This window comes from Lepisosteus oculatus, chromosome 16 (genome assembly GCF_040954835.1).
Source record: "Lepisosteus oculatus isolate fLepOcu1 chromosome 16, fLepOcu1.hap2, whole genome shotgun sequence".
Taxonomy (NCBI): Eukaryota; Metazoa; Chordata; class Actinopteri; order Semionotiformes; family Lepisosteidae; genus Lepisosteus; species Lepisosteus oculatus.
The window spans coordinates 4472148-4490334 of NC_090711.1; the positions used below are offsets into that span (position 1 = coordinate 4472148).

The window sequence follows — 18187 nt, forward strand, 5'->3', positions numbered from 1 at the left end:
TAGCCTAAACAAATATTTAATCATGGGGTCATGAATATTACTTTGCCACGATGATTGCATAAGGCTAGAAAACAGAACCCTCAACAAAGACCCTACAAGGTCCATAGACTTGCATCTGTATCACAAGCAGCACTGAAGCAGTTTTGAATATTTTCACTACAAACATAGAATTACAACATAAATTACTTTAATATTTAAACAGAGGAAATCTGCAGTTTGTACAGTGTGAGGTGCATATTTAGCCTGAAATCCAATAGTGTGGTCTTAGAGGTTTAGTGATTAAGCCCTCACGAGAACAGATTTTGAAAAGAACCCTGAATTGTTTCATCTCTCAAAGAAGTACACAATAGGAATAAATATTTCAATACCTTTTTCTTACTAAAGCCTGGCTTAAATGGAGGTTTAAACTCACTCCTCAACAGGAAATCCCAGGTGTGCCTTGTGATCATACCTTCTTGTTCAACGAAAGTTTTTTACATTAAAAGAAATTTGCAAATATTTGTGCTTGGAATTTAGGATTTGGCTGGTGGGTTGAAATACTGATTTAACCAAGCCTTGTGTTACAAAACATTTATATAGTGGGAAGACTGTACACAAGATATTTTCCTTCTAGTTACTGCAAATTGAATGATTTATCTACCATGTAACACTAATGCACTGGGAAAACTGTCTCTTGTGAGATCAGGAATGAGAAACTTCAAGTGCCTCAGGAAATGTCACACCTCTGGAAGATCTAATATTAGAGCTGCTTCCTTCAAAGAGAGGCAGATGGAGAAGAGAATTATCTGAATTGGGAAGCTGAGTTTTGTATTGCTGTAGTATTATTACAGAAACCCTCGGAGACAATGTAATCTTAAAATGTTAGTATGGACATATGTAACATTTGTTTTCTTTTAGTTTGCTATCTGATGATATCTAAATTAAGGTTGGAAAGAGGCAGAATGTTCATTAAATCAGCAGTGAAACACCAGCCAGAGGACAAGTGGAAACTACAGGGAAGTGCATTTAAAACTGAGAACAGCAGTCACCTGTTCATGTGAAGGATTCTGGGAATGTCTGACAAGCTGTCCAGTCCCATGGTTGAAGCTCACAAACTGGCTATTTTCCAGAAAAGTCTGAATATGGCACGTGGATTTAATTAGCTGCTTAGTACCAAATCAGCTGATACTCCAGTGGTGTCCTCTAATCTGTAACCTTTTTTTGTGACTCCAAACTCTTTAATACATGGTTTTATATTAGATCTGAGGGACTGAGTCTGAGATAGAATTGGACATTCATTATAAAGTTTATATACTTATATATTACATATAAAGTAATATCTGATTTTTAAATCACCAATGAAATAAATAGGACTGGATAAAGATAGGGCTCAGAGGACACAGATATCACAGTGCCCTCAAGTACAGTATGGGCTACTGCTTGGCAGAAGACTGGGTAGCTTTGAGGGAAATGTGCCTCTGTCCCCTGGCTAACCTTGATTCTAGCTTGCCTTCTGCAGTCTGTCCCAATTCAACTGTTGGCTTGATGTGTCGGTGAGAAAGAAACACCTTGATAAGAGGACAGACTTAGATTGAGGTTAATCCTACTTTACATTTAGCTCAGAGACAACTGAATGTTTACAGAGCTATGCATTTTGCAAACAAGATTTCCCTTCTGTTTTCATCGCAGGCACATTTATTTCTAATGATTATTATTTTTGAGCAATCAAAGGATTATAAACAAGCTTCTCACATCTGTACAGTGAGAGCATTTGAGCTTGTTAGTCTCTCAGTAATTCTTCTGTTGACAGATGGCCTGCTGAATTGAAAAACACTGTAGAATTAACATGCCTTCAGTGAAAGATCTGCCTTATGTTTTAACCTCTGTACAGTTTACAGTTACTGTCTGCTGCTGTGTTCGCTTGTTTGTTCCAGCAGTACTTAAATGAAGGTCTGACTGAATGCTGTTAATTGTAATGGTAGAGGTATTTTCTGCAAAGCCTCATGATTAATGTTTTAGAACACTCATCCGGGCTAGGGAGTCTGGGAAATTGAAATGGTTTATCACGTTGTTCACTGCATTTAATAACCATGGCTAACTTCCACTGTAAGAAAATGAGCCTTCCAAAGGTTTAGTGCAAGTTAATTTTGACATTAACATTTTACATATGGTAAAGGACATAAATATTTGCGTCCTTCAGATGTAACAACTATTTATGGTAATTAATTGTTGTTTAAGTGCAGTTTAATTTAGTTTAAAAAATATTGCTCCTAAAATAATACAGTGCATTCATTCTTTATTTGAATGCAGTCTTAAGTAACCCTCAAAACAACTTCACAGAGCCTACAGTATGTATAATACACAATAGACAACATTATTATGTGTTAGGGTCATGAACAGGGTTATATCTATTTTTGTCCAAAAATTATGGCAGAATAAGGAATTTAGAATATTATAGCATCATATGGAGCTTCTATGAAGTCAGCTTTCTGGCTACATCAACAATAACTTATATGGCAGTAATTATTATTGAGTATCAATCAATCGCAGCAAATTATGGCTAGGTAGCCATCTACTGGAAAAGTGGTTTAATACAAATATTCTGATAATTTTTATACCATTTATTGCATTTATTAAATTAGTAAAACAGGATAGTTATTGAAGTGGAGTGTTTTATGAGTTGGAGGAGATTAATGCATATGTCTGTATATATTACACTTTCTATAACTCTTTCAGATTACATTACAGATTCACATGACCATGCTGCCATTTTCAACATTTCAGCAATTTTATCTTGTTTCCTAATTTTGTGTTGCTGCTCCATTTTAATTATTGACACATAAACCCATTCAGATCTATACAATTGCTGATATATATTAACACATATTCTTTGAAAAAAGCAATAACAAAATATAATTAGACCTATAAAAGATAAAAAATAAAAAAAATAACTTTTCCACCTTAGTGCAGGCACACAGTCTTTCTAGCTACTGTGAGTGGCATACAGGCTGCCACCTACATAAACCCGAAATTACTGGACATTGTGCACAGCTTGCAGCAAAAACGCAAGTATTGTTGATATTTTCAGAAGTGATCTGAGTGACAACATACTGTCAGTAAAAGGGCACACCATGGGTTCACATTAATGGGACAGGCAACTCATAATGTTTTAAACTATTTGGGACGGAACTCATTTTTGCTGGATGTTTTTTTAAGTGTTTTTTAAATTGATTTTTGATTAAGAGAAAAGTGCGTTATGCTTCTTTTTCTTTGTCCACAGAGAATACGACTTGCACCGTAGATGCATATAGTAGATGCATATAATTCGTTCAATTGATTGTGAGATTTTCAGAATGATTAAATGAAAAACACAAAATAAAAATCCCAATCCAGGCCAATAAGCAGTTACAGGCTTAAGGAAATTAAATTGCAAAGTGTGACCTGTCCAAATTTTAAACCTCAGCAATACTGTAGTATCAATTCACTAAGGAAATGTAAACTCCATGCGGCAGTTTAAACCTATTCTAAAAATATAAATGCATTGTTTTACTATATTGTTATACAAATTTGCTGAAAAAGTGTATAATTTAATTCTTGTATGTGTAAGTAAATTATGTTTTTTTTATAGTGACAACATACTGTAAGTTAAAAGGCACACCATGGGTTCAAATTAATAGGATGATCGATTATTTGATTGATATATGTATGGTATCTCCTTTCCTAACCTGAAATGTAGCAAATGCATAAAGACGTATTTGCATCTTTAATGCTTTTACAAGCCTGAGTTCACAAGTAATTGTCCTCTTCCTCAATGTCCCCGTCCTCCTCAAAGCCCAAGGCCTCAATGTCATGCGTGATGTCCGTGATCATTCTGTTGAAGTCCTCGGAGCCCGACCGCAGAGACCAGCTGTCGTAGCTGCGCACAGCGGATGCGGACGTGTTGCTCATGCTTCGCTTGATGCGCCCGAAGCTGTCCGTCAGAATCCCGCCTTCTCGTATCCCAATGCTTTCTAGGAAGCTCTCGAACACGCCCACATCTTTGTCTGGGATGAATGGCCTCATTCCTAAATCAGGGTTTGAAGGACAAAGCACACACAAAAGGTGATGATACAGCCATTGTCCTGATGTTAGAATCTTTTTAAGATCAGCATTCTATGGATAGAACAGAAAGAAAGTTCCCCCCCCCCACTGATGTTTACATTGAAAAGTTTTGATTTTCCTGTAAGAACATGGAAATTGTTTTCTTGCTATGGGCTGGATAATGTAAATCAGGCCGTTTGGGTTTTTTCCCCCGGCTGATAATGTCAGAGTCATAAGCCATGCCCGGCGAAATTGGCAGTAGAATTAACCATGTAATCCTCTTACCTAAAAGAAGGAACTTCCTTTTGTCTCCGTACAGTTGGAGTAGGTCTGAGCAGAACTCCTCGATGTGGGCTCCCATTCTGTACTCGCGCAGCAGGAGGGCAAACTGCTGGATTTCCGGAGGGCTAAGCTTACTCCTCAGCTTAAGAAGTATAATAACGAGAACGTGTTATTAATTGGCCATGCAGAGCTCCTGCTTAATTACTAGAGCAGCCAGTGTTGCAATAGAAAAGTGAGGGCATACAATGTCAGATGTATTTCTCTAATCCCTTAAACCTTCTGGCATTATTTTATAAAGCAACTCTCTGGGTATTTAACCCACATGCCCCTAAGTTGACATGCACATTCTCTTTGATGGTTTACGCATCAAACGTTTTATTGGTTCAAACAAGCGCCCAGCCTTCCCTCTGATGGTAAATTGAACACCTGGACCCATTGTGCAGGTACAGTCGCAGGAAACTAATCCTGGTGCTCAGGCCCAGGAGCAATGAAGGGGACCTTTCCCTCCCAGCCGGCACGCGTTCTTTCTTACGGTTATCATGTACTCCTGAAGCAGCTGCACCTCTACGCTGCTTTGCTCACTCTCACTGTGCAGGGAAGCCAGGCTGTGGTGCGACTCCCGGAAAGAAGAGCCCTCACTGTAGTTCTCACTGTAGTAGGGGTCAAAGGTCTCCTGAGAGCCATTACTGTAGGACAGAGGGAGACAGATGTAAAAATCCTGCTTCTTGCAGATTTCAACACAATATTGTTACAGGCTGAGGTAGATAACAACCGCGGGTCTCTCTAAGAATCTAGACTCAATGGGTTATACCTAACTAGTGTCAATATTTCCACTTCCTAGCGCTTCAAACCGAGGGATGTTTACTTCTTGTGCTGGGTGTGAGAAATGCTGATCAAAAGAATCTTCGGGTTTACCTTAGTTAATTCAATTCTGGGTAAATGATTAAGTGTCAATCAACAGTCCAGAAAGAGACTGTATATGATCAGGCCAAGACAGAGGAAGGGGAGAGAAAACAGAAAAGGAAGGTCAGACCACATGAGACAGAGGAGACAAGAGACAGAACTTGAAGCTGGTGCCAGGCGAGAGTCCCTTCTTCATGATCTGGAAAAAACCCGATTGTAGCCAGGTATTTGAATCTTGTAAGAGAGCTTACAATTCTGTAGCTTTTAGGGAACTTGAAGTTCCTAAATGAAGAATCCCTCCCTTGATCTAGTTTAAAACTGCCGTTCCTGGTTAGTGAGGCATTTTAGAACAGGGAGAGAGGCTACCATTTATTTTGTGGCATCAGAGTTAGAGAGAGAGATTTAATTGTAGGCTGTATTCTATTTAGTTAAAAAGGCAGTCTATCTCGTTTGGCCTCTGTAGACATTATTTAAGAGTCCAATACTTGGTAGCAGCTTGGGGTTCTCTGGGTGGTCTCGATGTTGGTCTCTGAAACAACATGTCTTTTAACTTGTGAATACGGTATCTTGTGTTTGTATTTTTAGGTTGTGTGTAGTGTATTGTGTGTGTCTGTCACTGTTAATAAATATTTCACCAAAGCTGTGCCAGAGAACAAAGAATTCACATGTCTATATTTGTAGAGGTTTTGATAACTTATTTTACTTATTGACTAATCCATTCGGTCATTTCCTGATTTTTCTCCCTTTCCTTAACCTCTCCATTTACAGTAAGTATAACAATATGCTTCATGCCCAAGGTGTCTTACACCTGTGACCTCAGATTTCAATACAGAAAAAAACAGTATAAGATGATTTTATAAATCTGATTTCCAACCACTGAATGGCAGTAGGTCAAAATTGTTTTTTTTTCTTAGAATCATTACTGCTGCTACGGCCTGCTTTTATGATGAAAGAAAGTTTTTAAGTAAAACAAAGAACTAATCTGAAATGAGGTTTAAATTCTAGTGGGAGCATTTAAGTGTTATTCTGGTTCTTCACTGAGATTGCCACACTTGGAAAAGGAGTGCAGAATAATGCTGTACAAGCCAGGAGGGATCTATAACTTTCAGACAAACTGAAATGTATACGCCCATGCCTGGCACCACAGGACACTGTGATTAAACTGTTTTTCAGGCATCACACATCTTCCAAAACACAATTCAATTATTTCCCCGAGTGAGCTGTATCAAAGGAGGAACGACACACAGCAAAATAAAATAAATGTGACATTTGCAACCCAGTGCTGTGTCTGTAGCCAACATTTCCATTTGATTTAACATGAAACTCACAAGGAGCTGCAGCAGCTGAAATCCGCCTCATAACCGTAAGTCATATCTGTGAGGCAGCTGTCACCTGGGAAAACAATAGAAAGAATCTGTATATTATAAAGAGGGGCAATACTATTTCTGCTTCTTTCTGAAACTTTTTCATACATGGATACTGGCTCTTTCACCAACACAGATTCCATTATGGTGGAACCAAAACAAATTAATACTCATTGTGTGAGGCTGTGCTTTCTAAACCTGTGGCCATAGACCCACTGTGAACCTTGGATAGGTCTCAGGTGTGCTGTGGAATCAGAATAGATTATATGTGTAGGGGAACACAGGAGCAAATGTAGGAAACCTACTGTAAGCAAACACAGGGAGAATACTGTATACAAACTCCATGCAGATGCAATTCCCAGGAATTGAATTTAGAGCCCTGGCACTGTGAGGCACCAGTGCTAACAGCTGTGCCACTGTGCTAGCTGGGAAGTCAAATAATTCTTATTAAAATTGTAGTCAATGTTTCAGTTTAAAATAAATGTTATTTCTTGCAATTTAAGTGCTCAATAGTTGTCTATCATTGGTGTGTCAAAACCTGGGATGCACAAAGTGTGCTTCGGGCTGAAAATGTTTTGGAAAGCGCTGGTTTAGGGCATGCATTCCAGTGGAGTAAATCAACCAGGAGTGAATAAAAAAACTGCAAAGCCCTTCTATACACTACAAATTCAGAAATAGGCCACTTGCATGTCATCCAGGATACATTATCTGAGTACCAAATGGCAGCCTTGTAATAGTTTTGAGTGGGGAGCTGCATCAGTTCAGGCTGCACAGAAACAAGTAAAGGTAAATTCCACAGTAAGAAATACAAAGAAGAAACAACAGTTCAGCTGCTGAGCCTTCCTTAGGTGTGAATATGCATCCTTGTAATATCCATCTTTCATTCACTATACAGTGCAAATACAACACATGTCAGTGTTGCCAGACTCACACCAAAGTGGAAACTTACTTCTCTGCAGCCAGTAACTGTCTGGAGTGGAGGTATAGTGGTATCCTGCCCGATCCACACACTCAATTGTCTGATCACCATAGATTATCTGGAAAACCTGGCAAATAAGTGCACAGTATTCCTCCGCAGCATCCTGAGAGGTTCACCCAGAAAATAAAAGACATTGATCATCAACCACAATGATAAGGAAAACACTGTACTCTACCTTAAACAGAGATCCATGTCATAAATTATCCACAGCTTTGTTCTACATATCACATAAGTGATACATGTCAGCCTGCAATTCACAACTGACAACCCACTGAAGCTCAGTAGGTGTGAGTCTGACCAGTACCTGGATGGGAGACCTCCTGAGAAAGCTAAGGTTGCTGCTGGAAGATATATTAGTGGAGCCAGAAGAGGGTGCTCATCCTGCAGTCTGTGTGGGTCCTAATGCCTCAGAATAGTGGAGGGGACACTATACTGTAAAAAGGCGCCATCCCTCAGTTGAGACGTATTACTCTAGCCTTTCCCCTCTATCCTTTACCAATCATATCCTCCTCATAATCTCCAACTGTGAACGGGCTTTATCATTCAGTTCTCTCTCCTACTGATAGCTGGTGTGTGGTGAGCGAACTGACACACTTTGGCTGCTGCCGCATCTTCCACGTGGGGGCTACACATTGGTGGTGGTAGTGGGATTCCCCATTACCTGTAAAATGCTTTGACAGGAGTGTCGAGGAGAGCGCTATATAAGTGTGGGGAATTATTATGAGTATTAGTACTAGTATCATTATTATTATCTCATTTAACTGAAAACTCACCCTGTTTTCCACTGCCAAGATCACCAAGTTACAGTACGCATCTGGGCATGGAGTTGGCTTCAGAGGGTCCAGAGGGTTAATGCCAGCATTCCTTCTCTCCCAGCTGCCATAGGACTTGCCCCGCTCCCAGCTCCCACTGTAAGCCTGCCTGCGTTCCCAGCTACCTCCACAAGTATGCTTCCTTTCCCAGCTTCCCCCAGGCTTGCCTGCGTGTCTCCTTTCCCAGCTGCCCCCCACACTGGCTGTGTTCCGTCTTTCCCAGCTCCCGCTCATTGGTCTTCTGTCCCAGCTGCCTCCTGCCTTCCGGGTTTGCCTTCTCTCCCAGCTGCCCCCAGCCTGCTTCCGCTCCAGGCTCCCCCCTGGGGCTTTCACCTCCGAGCTGCTCCCGGCCAGTTTCTGCTCATGCCTGCCAGACATCTTCCAGTCCACGCTGCAGATCGTGTGTCTGCGTTCCATAGTGCCCCCCGCAGGACGCCGGTCCATGTTGCTGACAGTCTGCCTCCTGCCTTCGATGCCCTGTTTCCTCTCCAGGCTGCCACTAGGGTGCCTCCTCTCCAGACTGCCCCCTGCTGGCACAGGGTCCACACCAAGCCCTGTAGATTGTAGGCAATGAGCTGTGGAAGCTGCAGTTTCATGTTATATAAAGATCAGGATGCAATAACATAAGCTGTATTAAACCTGCTTGCTTCAGATAATGTAAAGTCAACTATAATGGAATAACATTCACAGGTATTTCTCATGAAAGACTGAAGAAGGAAAGTATCTACTAATTTGTGTATTTGTTCTTTTAAAACTTAATATGTAATGCAGGAATGCATTGTGTTTTACTGCCTTTTTAAATTTTAACTTCCTAAAGGTTTTTATCATATATTAACAAGCAAAAATGGGATATATTCCTTTTTCAATTCTAGTACCATATTTGTTTGCAAACACCTAGCCTGGAAAATAGGTGTCACATGTAAATTGCGTCTGCAGAACCTGTTTTCAGCACTAGGAGGTGCAGCGAGTCATCGCGCAGGTAAGAGGCGGCTGCGATCTCGTGGGTGGGGATGCGCAGGATGAGCTCCTCGTTGTCTCTCCAGGTGAGCAGCAGGCAGCGGGCCGACAGACTGAGGATGCTGTCTTGCTCAGGGGTCGTCTTCAGGGGCAGCTCCTTCAGCTTCTGCAATCCCATCACCGCAGTCAGAATCCCAGGCAGTGGTTTTGGAACTGTCACTTTTGTGATCAATTTACCTTTTGTTCCTACTCTGTGGCTAAATACATTTAAGATGGTCAATTTTTTATCTATTTATACCCACCCGATCTGAAATTGACAGGTCTGTTCTTTATGTCTCTGCTAACAGGGACATAGGCAGGCTCTTCCAATCTCCCCACCAATTGGACCTTTCAATTTTTAATACATTCTAATCTGCACAGCAACCAACAGAAGGACAAGTTTAATCCCTCGCCAAGGTACCTGCAAGCTTGAATGAGACTGAGAATTAACAGTGATTGCTGTTTCATCAGGAACCGAGAGAGTCCTGCCCAACTAATCCCCATCCGCTTGCAGAATCCCCAGTTCAAATTGAGCTCATTGTATGTGGACCTTTGGGGCTGGCCAGGGCTTGGAGAAAAGCCCTCACGGTTGATTCAAACACAATGGATGGATGGAATTTCTTGAGATATCTCTGTATTGTTTGCATCAAGCATTTGCTTTGCTCCCACATGGTCTATATCCTCTTTTAATACAGTATATCTATTTATGGTTTATTGTGCTGATGCCATCATTTTCGCATTTGCCCCAACACTTTGTCCTGCTTCTTCCATGGAATAACTTGAGAAAGATTTACACAGGATCATAAAAATAGGTAACAAGTTCATTGCATGATGTTACTCCTGATGATTTTAAGCAAAAATCCCAAATAAATGGGATGACTAAATACTATTTTGTTTTTAGTATTTAGGATTGGTTTAGTGATCTGAAGTGAATATTAAAGATAGACTATCTTTGCCCTATTAATCAGGCATGTAGTGACAGCGCATGGAGCGTAAAATAAGGCTGTAATGTAGGAATAACATATTTATACTAATGCCAGAAATCCTAGCAAATCTAGCAATAGATGTAAAACCAATCTCTTATCTTATATTTCATTCTTGCCATATATCTGTCTGAAATTGCTGGAGTTGCTTAATACCGATGCATTATGGAAATACATCCCATCCACTAAAACGCTGCCTGTCCTGGTGAGGACAGTGGCAGGAAACATGCAACAGGAACAGAACATGAACAGGAGCAGAACCTCACACAGAGGGATGCCTGAGGCCAGAATCAAGCTCAGAAATGGGAGGTTGTACAGAGTGACACTAACCGCCATGGCAATCTCCCATATCCATTCATCCATTATTTAAACTGCTTCATCCAACTCAGGGCCACAGGATACATCCTAAATGGGATGCTTTTCACACCAGGGCCAATTTTCCCAGAAGCCAATTAACCTCCCAGTATAGTTTTGGATTGTGGGAGGAAACCACAGGTGAACTAGGGGAGAACATTCTAACTCCGTGCAGACAGCACCCCAGGAACTGATCCCATGGCCCCAGCGCTGCAAGGCACTGTGTCATCCTGTCACTGCTCTCCCATATCACTTCCTGGAAATATCCAAAGAGTTTAAAAGCCATCTGACATTACATAAGGCCAATGGTTGATTTCCTGATCTTTCTACACATACCCTGGCTGTGTCAAGAAGCTGCAGAAGCTCATCTCTGCTAGAGGGGTTCAAAGAACATGACACCCAGGTCAAATGACCTAGAAACTAAAGAGAAAAGAGGCATTTAAATGATCAAAACACAAGATTTCCAAAGATTTTTCTTAGAAGTTATACCTGAAAGAAAGATCAAATACAGTATTGAAAGCATTAGCGAAAAAGGGCTTGAACTATGAACTCCAACTGTGTCAACAAGCATTGAACATTTTGCAGGCAGTCTACAATCTAGAATCCCCTGTGTTGAGGGCTTAGGCTAAAGGCTATCCATCTTTCCTGGCAATAAAGATAAGACCTTAAAAGGAGAGGATTCAGGGAAACCAGTCTCTCACTGCACAGTCCAAGGTTCAGCCAAAGAAATGTACCTTAACTTCCTTCTCTACATAGTCATGAAGGAGCCGCTCAGGATGGATGAGGAAATCAGGAGGATAGAGAGGGACAGAATGCAGGGGCCTTCTGTACAGGCTGCTCCTGTCCGCCTGCTTTCGTGGAGTCTTTGGGAAAACCAGTCGTTTGATTGGAGACACAAATCCCTGGGAAGCAAGATACAGTTACTCCCACCCCCAGCCAGGAACAGGAGGAATATTGATCTGCATATCGGATTACAGGAAGAGAGTATGTACTCTTTGTCTCTCTTTGTTTCATTTCTTGCTCCTAACATGCACATCTCAATGCGGACTGATTGATTCAAGAATCAGGAATTATTGGGTTTGTTTGGAAATGGACATGCTTCGAGCACTTGGATAACTACACAGTATGCCAGTCTGGTGCTGGATGGATGGTAATCTCAGATATTGAACAATTCTCTAACTTTATTTCTATTTAACACTTCACCTGTATTTGTTCACCAACCAGCAGTGGGCTACAAATAAAGACAATATCCTCTTGGAGCTGTTCATCTTAAAGAGTAGAGTAGGGGCGTCAATGATCTTCCCTGAATCTACTGCCAACTGAGTACATTAATAATACTTAGTTATGCTCTTTCAGTGCAATAATACGAGTCAAATAGAGCAGGGGAATAACAAAGATGATAAATGCATCACCCTGGCTAAAAAATCTCATCAGTTATTAAAAATGAAACAGCTGGTTTTAAGATGAATTTGTTATATGTGTTTTGTGTATTTAGACACAATAGAAATAAATGGTGTTATAGCATGGACATAATGTTGCCCACTAAATGGAGTAAATCTGTACTGATCAGGTTCACAAACTTGTATCAGGCAGATTATTGCCACATGATAAATACCATGAGTTTTGGGGAATTTTTCTTTATAATGAATTCATTTTTTAAAGATATACTTTTTGCATATTATTCACAGAGGATGCAGGAGTGAAACTAACTGCAATTAGTCAAGGAAGAGTAATTGCACTTTCAAATTATGTTAATCACATCAAAATGACCCATGTACAGTGTTCTGGGCAACATTTAAGATTCTGACTTTAAAAAATACATTAATGAATCAGATCACTGAGTTATTACAAAACATAAATTTTGGACTTTAAATGTCTGTTACCTTCTCAGCTTGGGGACAAACGAAAAAGATTCTAGATTTGTAAGACTTGGTTTCCAAAATTTATTTTTTTTAACTGAAAAGTAATAATATATTTTTCTCTCTGTAGACCAATGTTTGCCTATTATTTTCATTGATTTATTTTTTTGCTTGAACACAAAACTTTTATATTAAGCTATTATCGGAATTGTGTTTTGAAACTGTGAAACGGTTTTTGATGAACAGAAAGCTTGGTAGAAAAAATACAAAAATACAGGATGGGAAAAATCACAATGAAAAATAAAAAACATAAAACCAAAACATTAAACAATATTTTTTTGCAATGTGTATTTTGTTCCTTTAGAAGAATGCTTTTGATCAACTGATTAAAAAATAAAATTTTATTGAAAAATCTGCCTTGTGACATCCACCCCTGCCCTCAATATAGAAGTACACAAGACCGTTGTGGAATTTCTTGTTGATATAACATGACAATACACAGACAAGAGACATTTTTGAAGGAAATCTCAGAATGGACTGACTGATACAAACAACTGAATTCACTGTTCCACAAGCCCAAGTTGCCCTAAATGGATCTACAGTACTTGATGAGGAAAAAAGTCAACCTACGGCCCAATACTGGAAAAATTAACGAAAACTTCCCAAAACTGCCGTTTAGCTCTGATCTAAGCTACAAAAACAACAACAATGCTTAAATCTCACCATAATCACTTCACAGGAAACTGAAGATGAGCTTAATTACAGCTCCAAAGTCTCACTAAAGCGCTAAGGTATACCAGATGTTCTACTGTAACAAAAGTCTACACCTCTACAGAAGAGAGGAAGACTTACCTTTTTTGCTTTTTTGTGCTCATATTCCATTCCTTCTCCCCACTTTTATTGAAGTGGTGCAGCTGCCTCTCTCGTTCGGGATTTGCTGTGGTGTGTACCCATTGGGAGGTCTGCTTGCCATAGAGGAAGCTCAGCTTTCCTGTGCGAGAGGAAACTCCACCAGAAGTCCTGATATAAACTTGGGTTCAGCTTCCATTCTCTAGGCTGCAAATCTGCAGCACACAAAGCAAAGTGTTTTTCACAAAAGCCTGAGATTCTAATGAGGTGAAAACCAGGGTGAAAACTATTGCAGTCTGTGCACATCTCATCCAGTGGCAGTAATTCGTCTGTTTGGGGGCAAAATAGCGTCGTCTTAATGGAAACAAATTATTTGGGCGGAACTATTTAAATAATTGTGCATGAAGAACGTGAAAAAAGAGCATAGTCTGTGGCAAAAGCTTTTTTTTGTCAAGTTTTTAGTACAGGTAAAAAAGAACCTTTTTCTCACACAGTGTGTTGTAAAATCCCAAAAGTTAAGAAACGTTTTCTTTGTCTGGTGGTTGCCAGCTATGTTTTTTTTCTGAGTTTGAAAACCTGTGTAGCCAAACAGGATAAAGCCAACAAGTCCAAGAGTGACATGTAGTGCAAGGGAAAAGACCAGAGTTTTGTTGTTATCCTGATACTTCTTCATTTGACATCTTACTGTATGTGAAGGGTGATATGAGTAAAAAATGTTGGTTTTAAAAATTAGAATTCAGTTCAAGATTTTATAACTGATATCACTTTACCGTATATCCTATGAAATGTAAACTGCTTCAAAAGTCCGGTTGCAAAGATGAATGTTTAAACCATCTTTTGCTGTTTGTATTTAATAACACAGTACCTCCTGTGACCACTAGATGGGGAGCGAAATGCTTTCTAGCCGTCATTCTTGGGCCAAGTGTAAAACTTTAAAAGACTCAAAAACAACACCTCTACAATGCTAAGATTTTGTTAGGAAGCAATCAGGCACATGGAATATTTACTGTAATGAGACTGTTTATTGGAAAAAACATTGTAAAGACAAGCAGAAAATAATTGTCTGTCCAAGTTAATGGGACGTCACAAGGTTCCCGTTTGCGTATTTTTGCCTTCTTAAACTTTGAGCGTATTTGATTCTCCTGCTTGCAAATCACTGCTCCTAACCTGTGGTGTTTAATCCCTGTGTAAGGGATGCCATCAGGGACTTCAGTAATCAGATGGAAGTTATTTGAAATAAAACAGGTTTTGATTTCCTTTAAAGGCTTTGATTAAAGCAGAACCTCAGCCTACCCACAGATTACAAAATAGGTGAAGTCCCTCAATCATTATTTCATTGAGTCTTGTGCTGAATGCAACATGCAATTTTTTCATTTGATGGAGGCTATTGGTTTACTGCAGGTTTCTTACATCCGTCTAGTGACAGCAGCGTGAGCCACCTTGGAGTCTGATCTTGTCAGGTAACAGAAGATACAGTATGCAAAGCTGGGTCTGGCCAGATCAGCACTGGGATGAGGAGACCTCAGGGAAATACGAGGTTACTGCTGTCAGTGGTGTTCGTGACCTGGTAGGTGGTATTCTTACCTTTGGAGCAAAAGTTCCAAATCCAGTGCCTCACTATTGTTACATGCAACACTGTATGAGGTACTATCTCTTAGATGAGATTCTGACCACATGGAGCTACTTTGTAAGAGTAGGGGCATTAACCCTGGTGTTCTGGCTTAATTGCCCTCTGGGTTTGAATAATTTGACCTCCCTAAATTTTGCTGTTTACTTAATCGGCTAAAGCTATTTCCCACTTCTCCACCAGACCTGCTGTAGAGTGAGGCTGTGGGTATAGAACTGCTGCCATGAGTCACTCAGGTAGGTGCTACATTCCAGTGAGGGGTGAAGTGTGCTTCCCTATTTTTTTGGAATACTCTTTGTGATCCTTTGGGATGAAAACCTTTATACAAATTCTTATGGCTAATTATTGATTATTATTGGAAAGTTGCATTCAGCTGCTGGGACTATAACCTTTGCCTGGCAGGTCGACGTTATCATTTAACTGCTGCCTTGGTCAGAAAGAGCAACAAGAAATATGAAAATGTATGTAAACTTTTTACAGTATGTCCACTATGTAGTCGAAACTACAGATTGTTTTATCTGTTTTAGTTTACAGGTGCAGTTGAAAATCCTTCATTTGCAATGTTATTCATATATTCATTTAGAATAATAACCTAGTTTATACAACTATAGTTGTTTGTCAATTATATTGTTTTGAATATTATGTGCTAGTTCAGCCTTCTCTAGCAAAAGAATTCTGGTGGATGCAGTGTGGTTAGAAAGGGGTGTCAATACTGTGTCTGCAATCCCTAAGATATTGATGGTGTTGTAGTTTTTTAAAATACATTCCTTCTTATTGGATATCTATCATCTGGTTCTAGAGGTGAGTTTATAGATCGATAATCCTTCGCCAATTTTCTTTGTTTAATCCAGAGAAAGAGATCAGTAATGATGATGGATTTTAAAACAATGTATTTGTTTCATTTTAAAGAATTCTAGCACGACACAATGTAGAAAATAACACAGAAATGTTTGAATTGCTGGCTATACAACAGCACTAATCTGCTTTTTTCTTTTTTTGTTTACTAGGAAATAAATAGAAAGACAAGGTTAAAAAGCTATACAAAAAATAACAGCTGAGGTAGATAAAAAATTACATAAAAAACAAATTCAAATTCATATAAATAAATCAATATATCCACATGGCACATTTACAATCAACCATATTTTTACAAACAGTGTTAGGAAGAATATATGAAAATGACAATGTGCCAACATACACCTTTTCATTTTGCCAGATACAATAGAGAAGTCAGAGCATCAAATGAGAGACCACACTTCTGTAATAACCATGGGTTTGCTAAACATTTTTTTACGGCAATGAAACATTTCTCTGTTGCTTTTCATGCTGCAAGATACAAAAAATTATTTTCAAGGCATCATGAAAGCATACTATGTTGGATGTTATTTAAAAGTGAGAATGGAGATACAGAATAAACACATTTTGAAATGTTTTTATCACTGGAATTTGAGAATTTGAGAACAAAGAATTGCATTTTAAGTTGCCTTGACCAAATGTTAAAGTCAAAGGCCTAAGCAGGTTGTCACAACTAAATCTTTTGACTTATTAAGAATGCCTGCTGATTGATCATAAGCACAACTGTACATTTCGCAAAAGTTGAGGCAAGTTCACAGTGATTCTTGACTACAGTATGCTTGTAAAGTATGTGACTTTAATTTGCAAATTTCTTATTTTTCAGCTCCTGTCAGCACTGCAGGCATCCCATTTTAAAAACCTGACCTTACAGTTTGTTATTTTTGAAAGCTTTACAGATAATCATTTAAAGAAAAGGTTGTATGTTTTGCCAGTGGGCTTCAGCAAGAAAAACACGAAAAAGTAAACCTGTTGTAATGGCAGAATGACAAATTATTTTGTTTGATATTATTTGCGGGGGAAAGAGAATGTGAACCTTGGCAATGTCAGGTAATGGCTTTCCAAAATTTCACAGAGGGAGATTTACTTTGACGCTTGCTTTAGAAACGTCCGTCTCACCAGCTTTAGTGTAAATTACAGGCATGGTATCCTGTGAAATTTCTCGGAGTTTTGGGGTTGGAAGTCTTATAACAGTTGAATCTATTGCTACAGATTGGCTGTAAAAACGTACTTGTACAGTGACAGGTAATAAAAGCCATTAATAACTAGGAGCTTCTGAAGTTCTTGTGTTCTGAGAGAGGAAAATAATTTGCAATGATATGACTCTAACTGTATGTAGAAAAAAAGGCATATCTTTTATATTATAATAATATTCTACTTCATAAATTATTGCCTTTTTCCTTCTGAAAACACAAAGGTATAAATTGTATAACACAATTTATGTGCCACAACAATGAGAGTGACATTATTGATTATTTGTATAATACTTAGGTGTCCTAGGTCCTTCCCCAATAACCCAGTTCCTACTGATATTTGCTCTATTTGAGCTCTCAGTTTGATCTTAATTATTTAACTGAACTGATTAAGAGGTTAAGATGCCTCTTATTAACTTTATTGGATAGTTGTTTTTTGAACTTGCAGGACACTGAAGACTGGAGTTCATCCTCTTTAAAAATGATCCGAGACTGTGTTTCTGTGTCCAGAAGAGGGCGCTCTTTAACGTCTTTTCTCATAACCTTGAGAGGGGAGTGGTGGAAGCTCAAGCAATGAGGACAAGGTCACAGGAGAGGATTATGTCTGTGCCACCACTAGAGGCTTTCCCACTGCTCCCCTCAGCTCACTTTGGGTGCAGATAGGTTTTCTGAACCGCTCGTTACCTTGTTTTAAACACGTCAAGGTTTATTCCATTCCAGAGAGAAAGGAGAAGAGACACAAAGCTTCGGCTGTGAAGTCTTCATCAGATCTTCCATATCTAAGTCCACGGTTGAAATATTGTGTCTCTTCTCTTTCCTTTTCAGCATGGAATAAACCTTTACACGTTCCTTAGCAGCCTACGCATGCTGACGCAGCTCCCTGCTTGTTTTAAACATGCCCAATGTGAAATATAGAATCCTACCTACCACCTTCACTCCACCCCAACAACAAGGCTGTATTATGCTCTGCTTACTGTGCCTACTGTGCCTAGGCCCTGTGAAAACTAAAGAGCCCATGAAAGAAATGACCTTGTTTTTTACTTGTATGATAAAACCTTTAACAAAAAGTTTTTTT

General features: G+C 39.3%; 1 protein-coding gene across 2 annotated transcripts; it reads right to left on the reverse strand.

Annotated features, from left to right (window-relative positions):
* Positions 1 to 165: 165 nt before the first annotated feature.
* Positions 166 to 13606, reverse strand: ccm2l (CCM2 like scaffold protein). 2 transcript variants are annotated; one of them, XM_006639618.3, is made up of 10 exons: positions 13444 to 13606; positions 11467 to 11634; positions 11069 to 11152; positions 9339 to 9522; positions 8361 to 8953; positions 7558 to 7690; positions 6573 to 6636; positions 4874 to 5027; positions 4345 to 4483; positions 166 to 4043 (listed from the first exon to the last, which is right to left on the reverse strand). In XM_006639618.3, exons 1-10 carry the CDS (start codon positions 13471 to 13473, stop codon positions 3766 to 3768), a joined length of 1827 nt encoding a protein of 608 aa, XP_006639681.2. In that variant the 5' UTR covers positions 13474 to 13606; the 3' UTR covers positions 166 to 3765. The 2 variants fall into 2 exon arrangements, with proteins under 2 accessions (XP_006639681.2, XP_015220499.2); XM_015365013.2 differs by lacking the exon at positions 11069 to 11152.
* Between the last annotated feature and the right edge of the window lie 4581 nt (positions 13607 to 18187).

Coding starts and splice junctions, on each gene's coding strand:
- ccm2l (XM_006639618.3), bottom strand. CDS start 13,473: ATGGAATATGAGCACAAAAAAGCAAAAAAG. Junction 6,637..7,557: donor CAGTTACTGGCTGCAGAGAA/GTAAGTTTCCAC, acceptor TTGTTTTCCCAG/GTGACAGCTGCCTCACAGAT. Junction 5,028..6,572: donor TTCAGCTGCTGCAGCTCCTT/GTGAGTTTCATG, acceptor TCTGTCCTACAG/TAATGGCTCTCAGGAGACCT.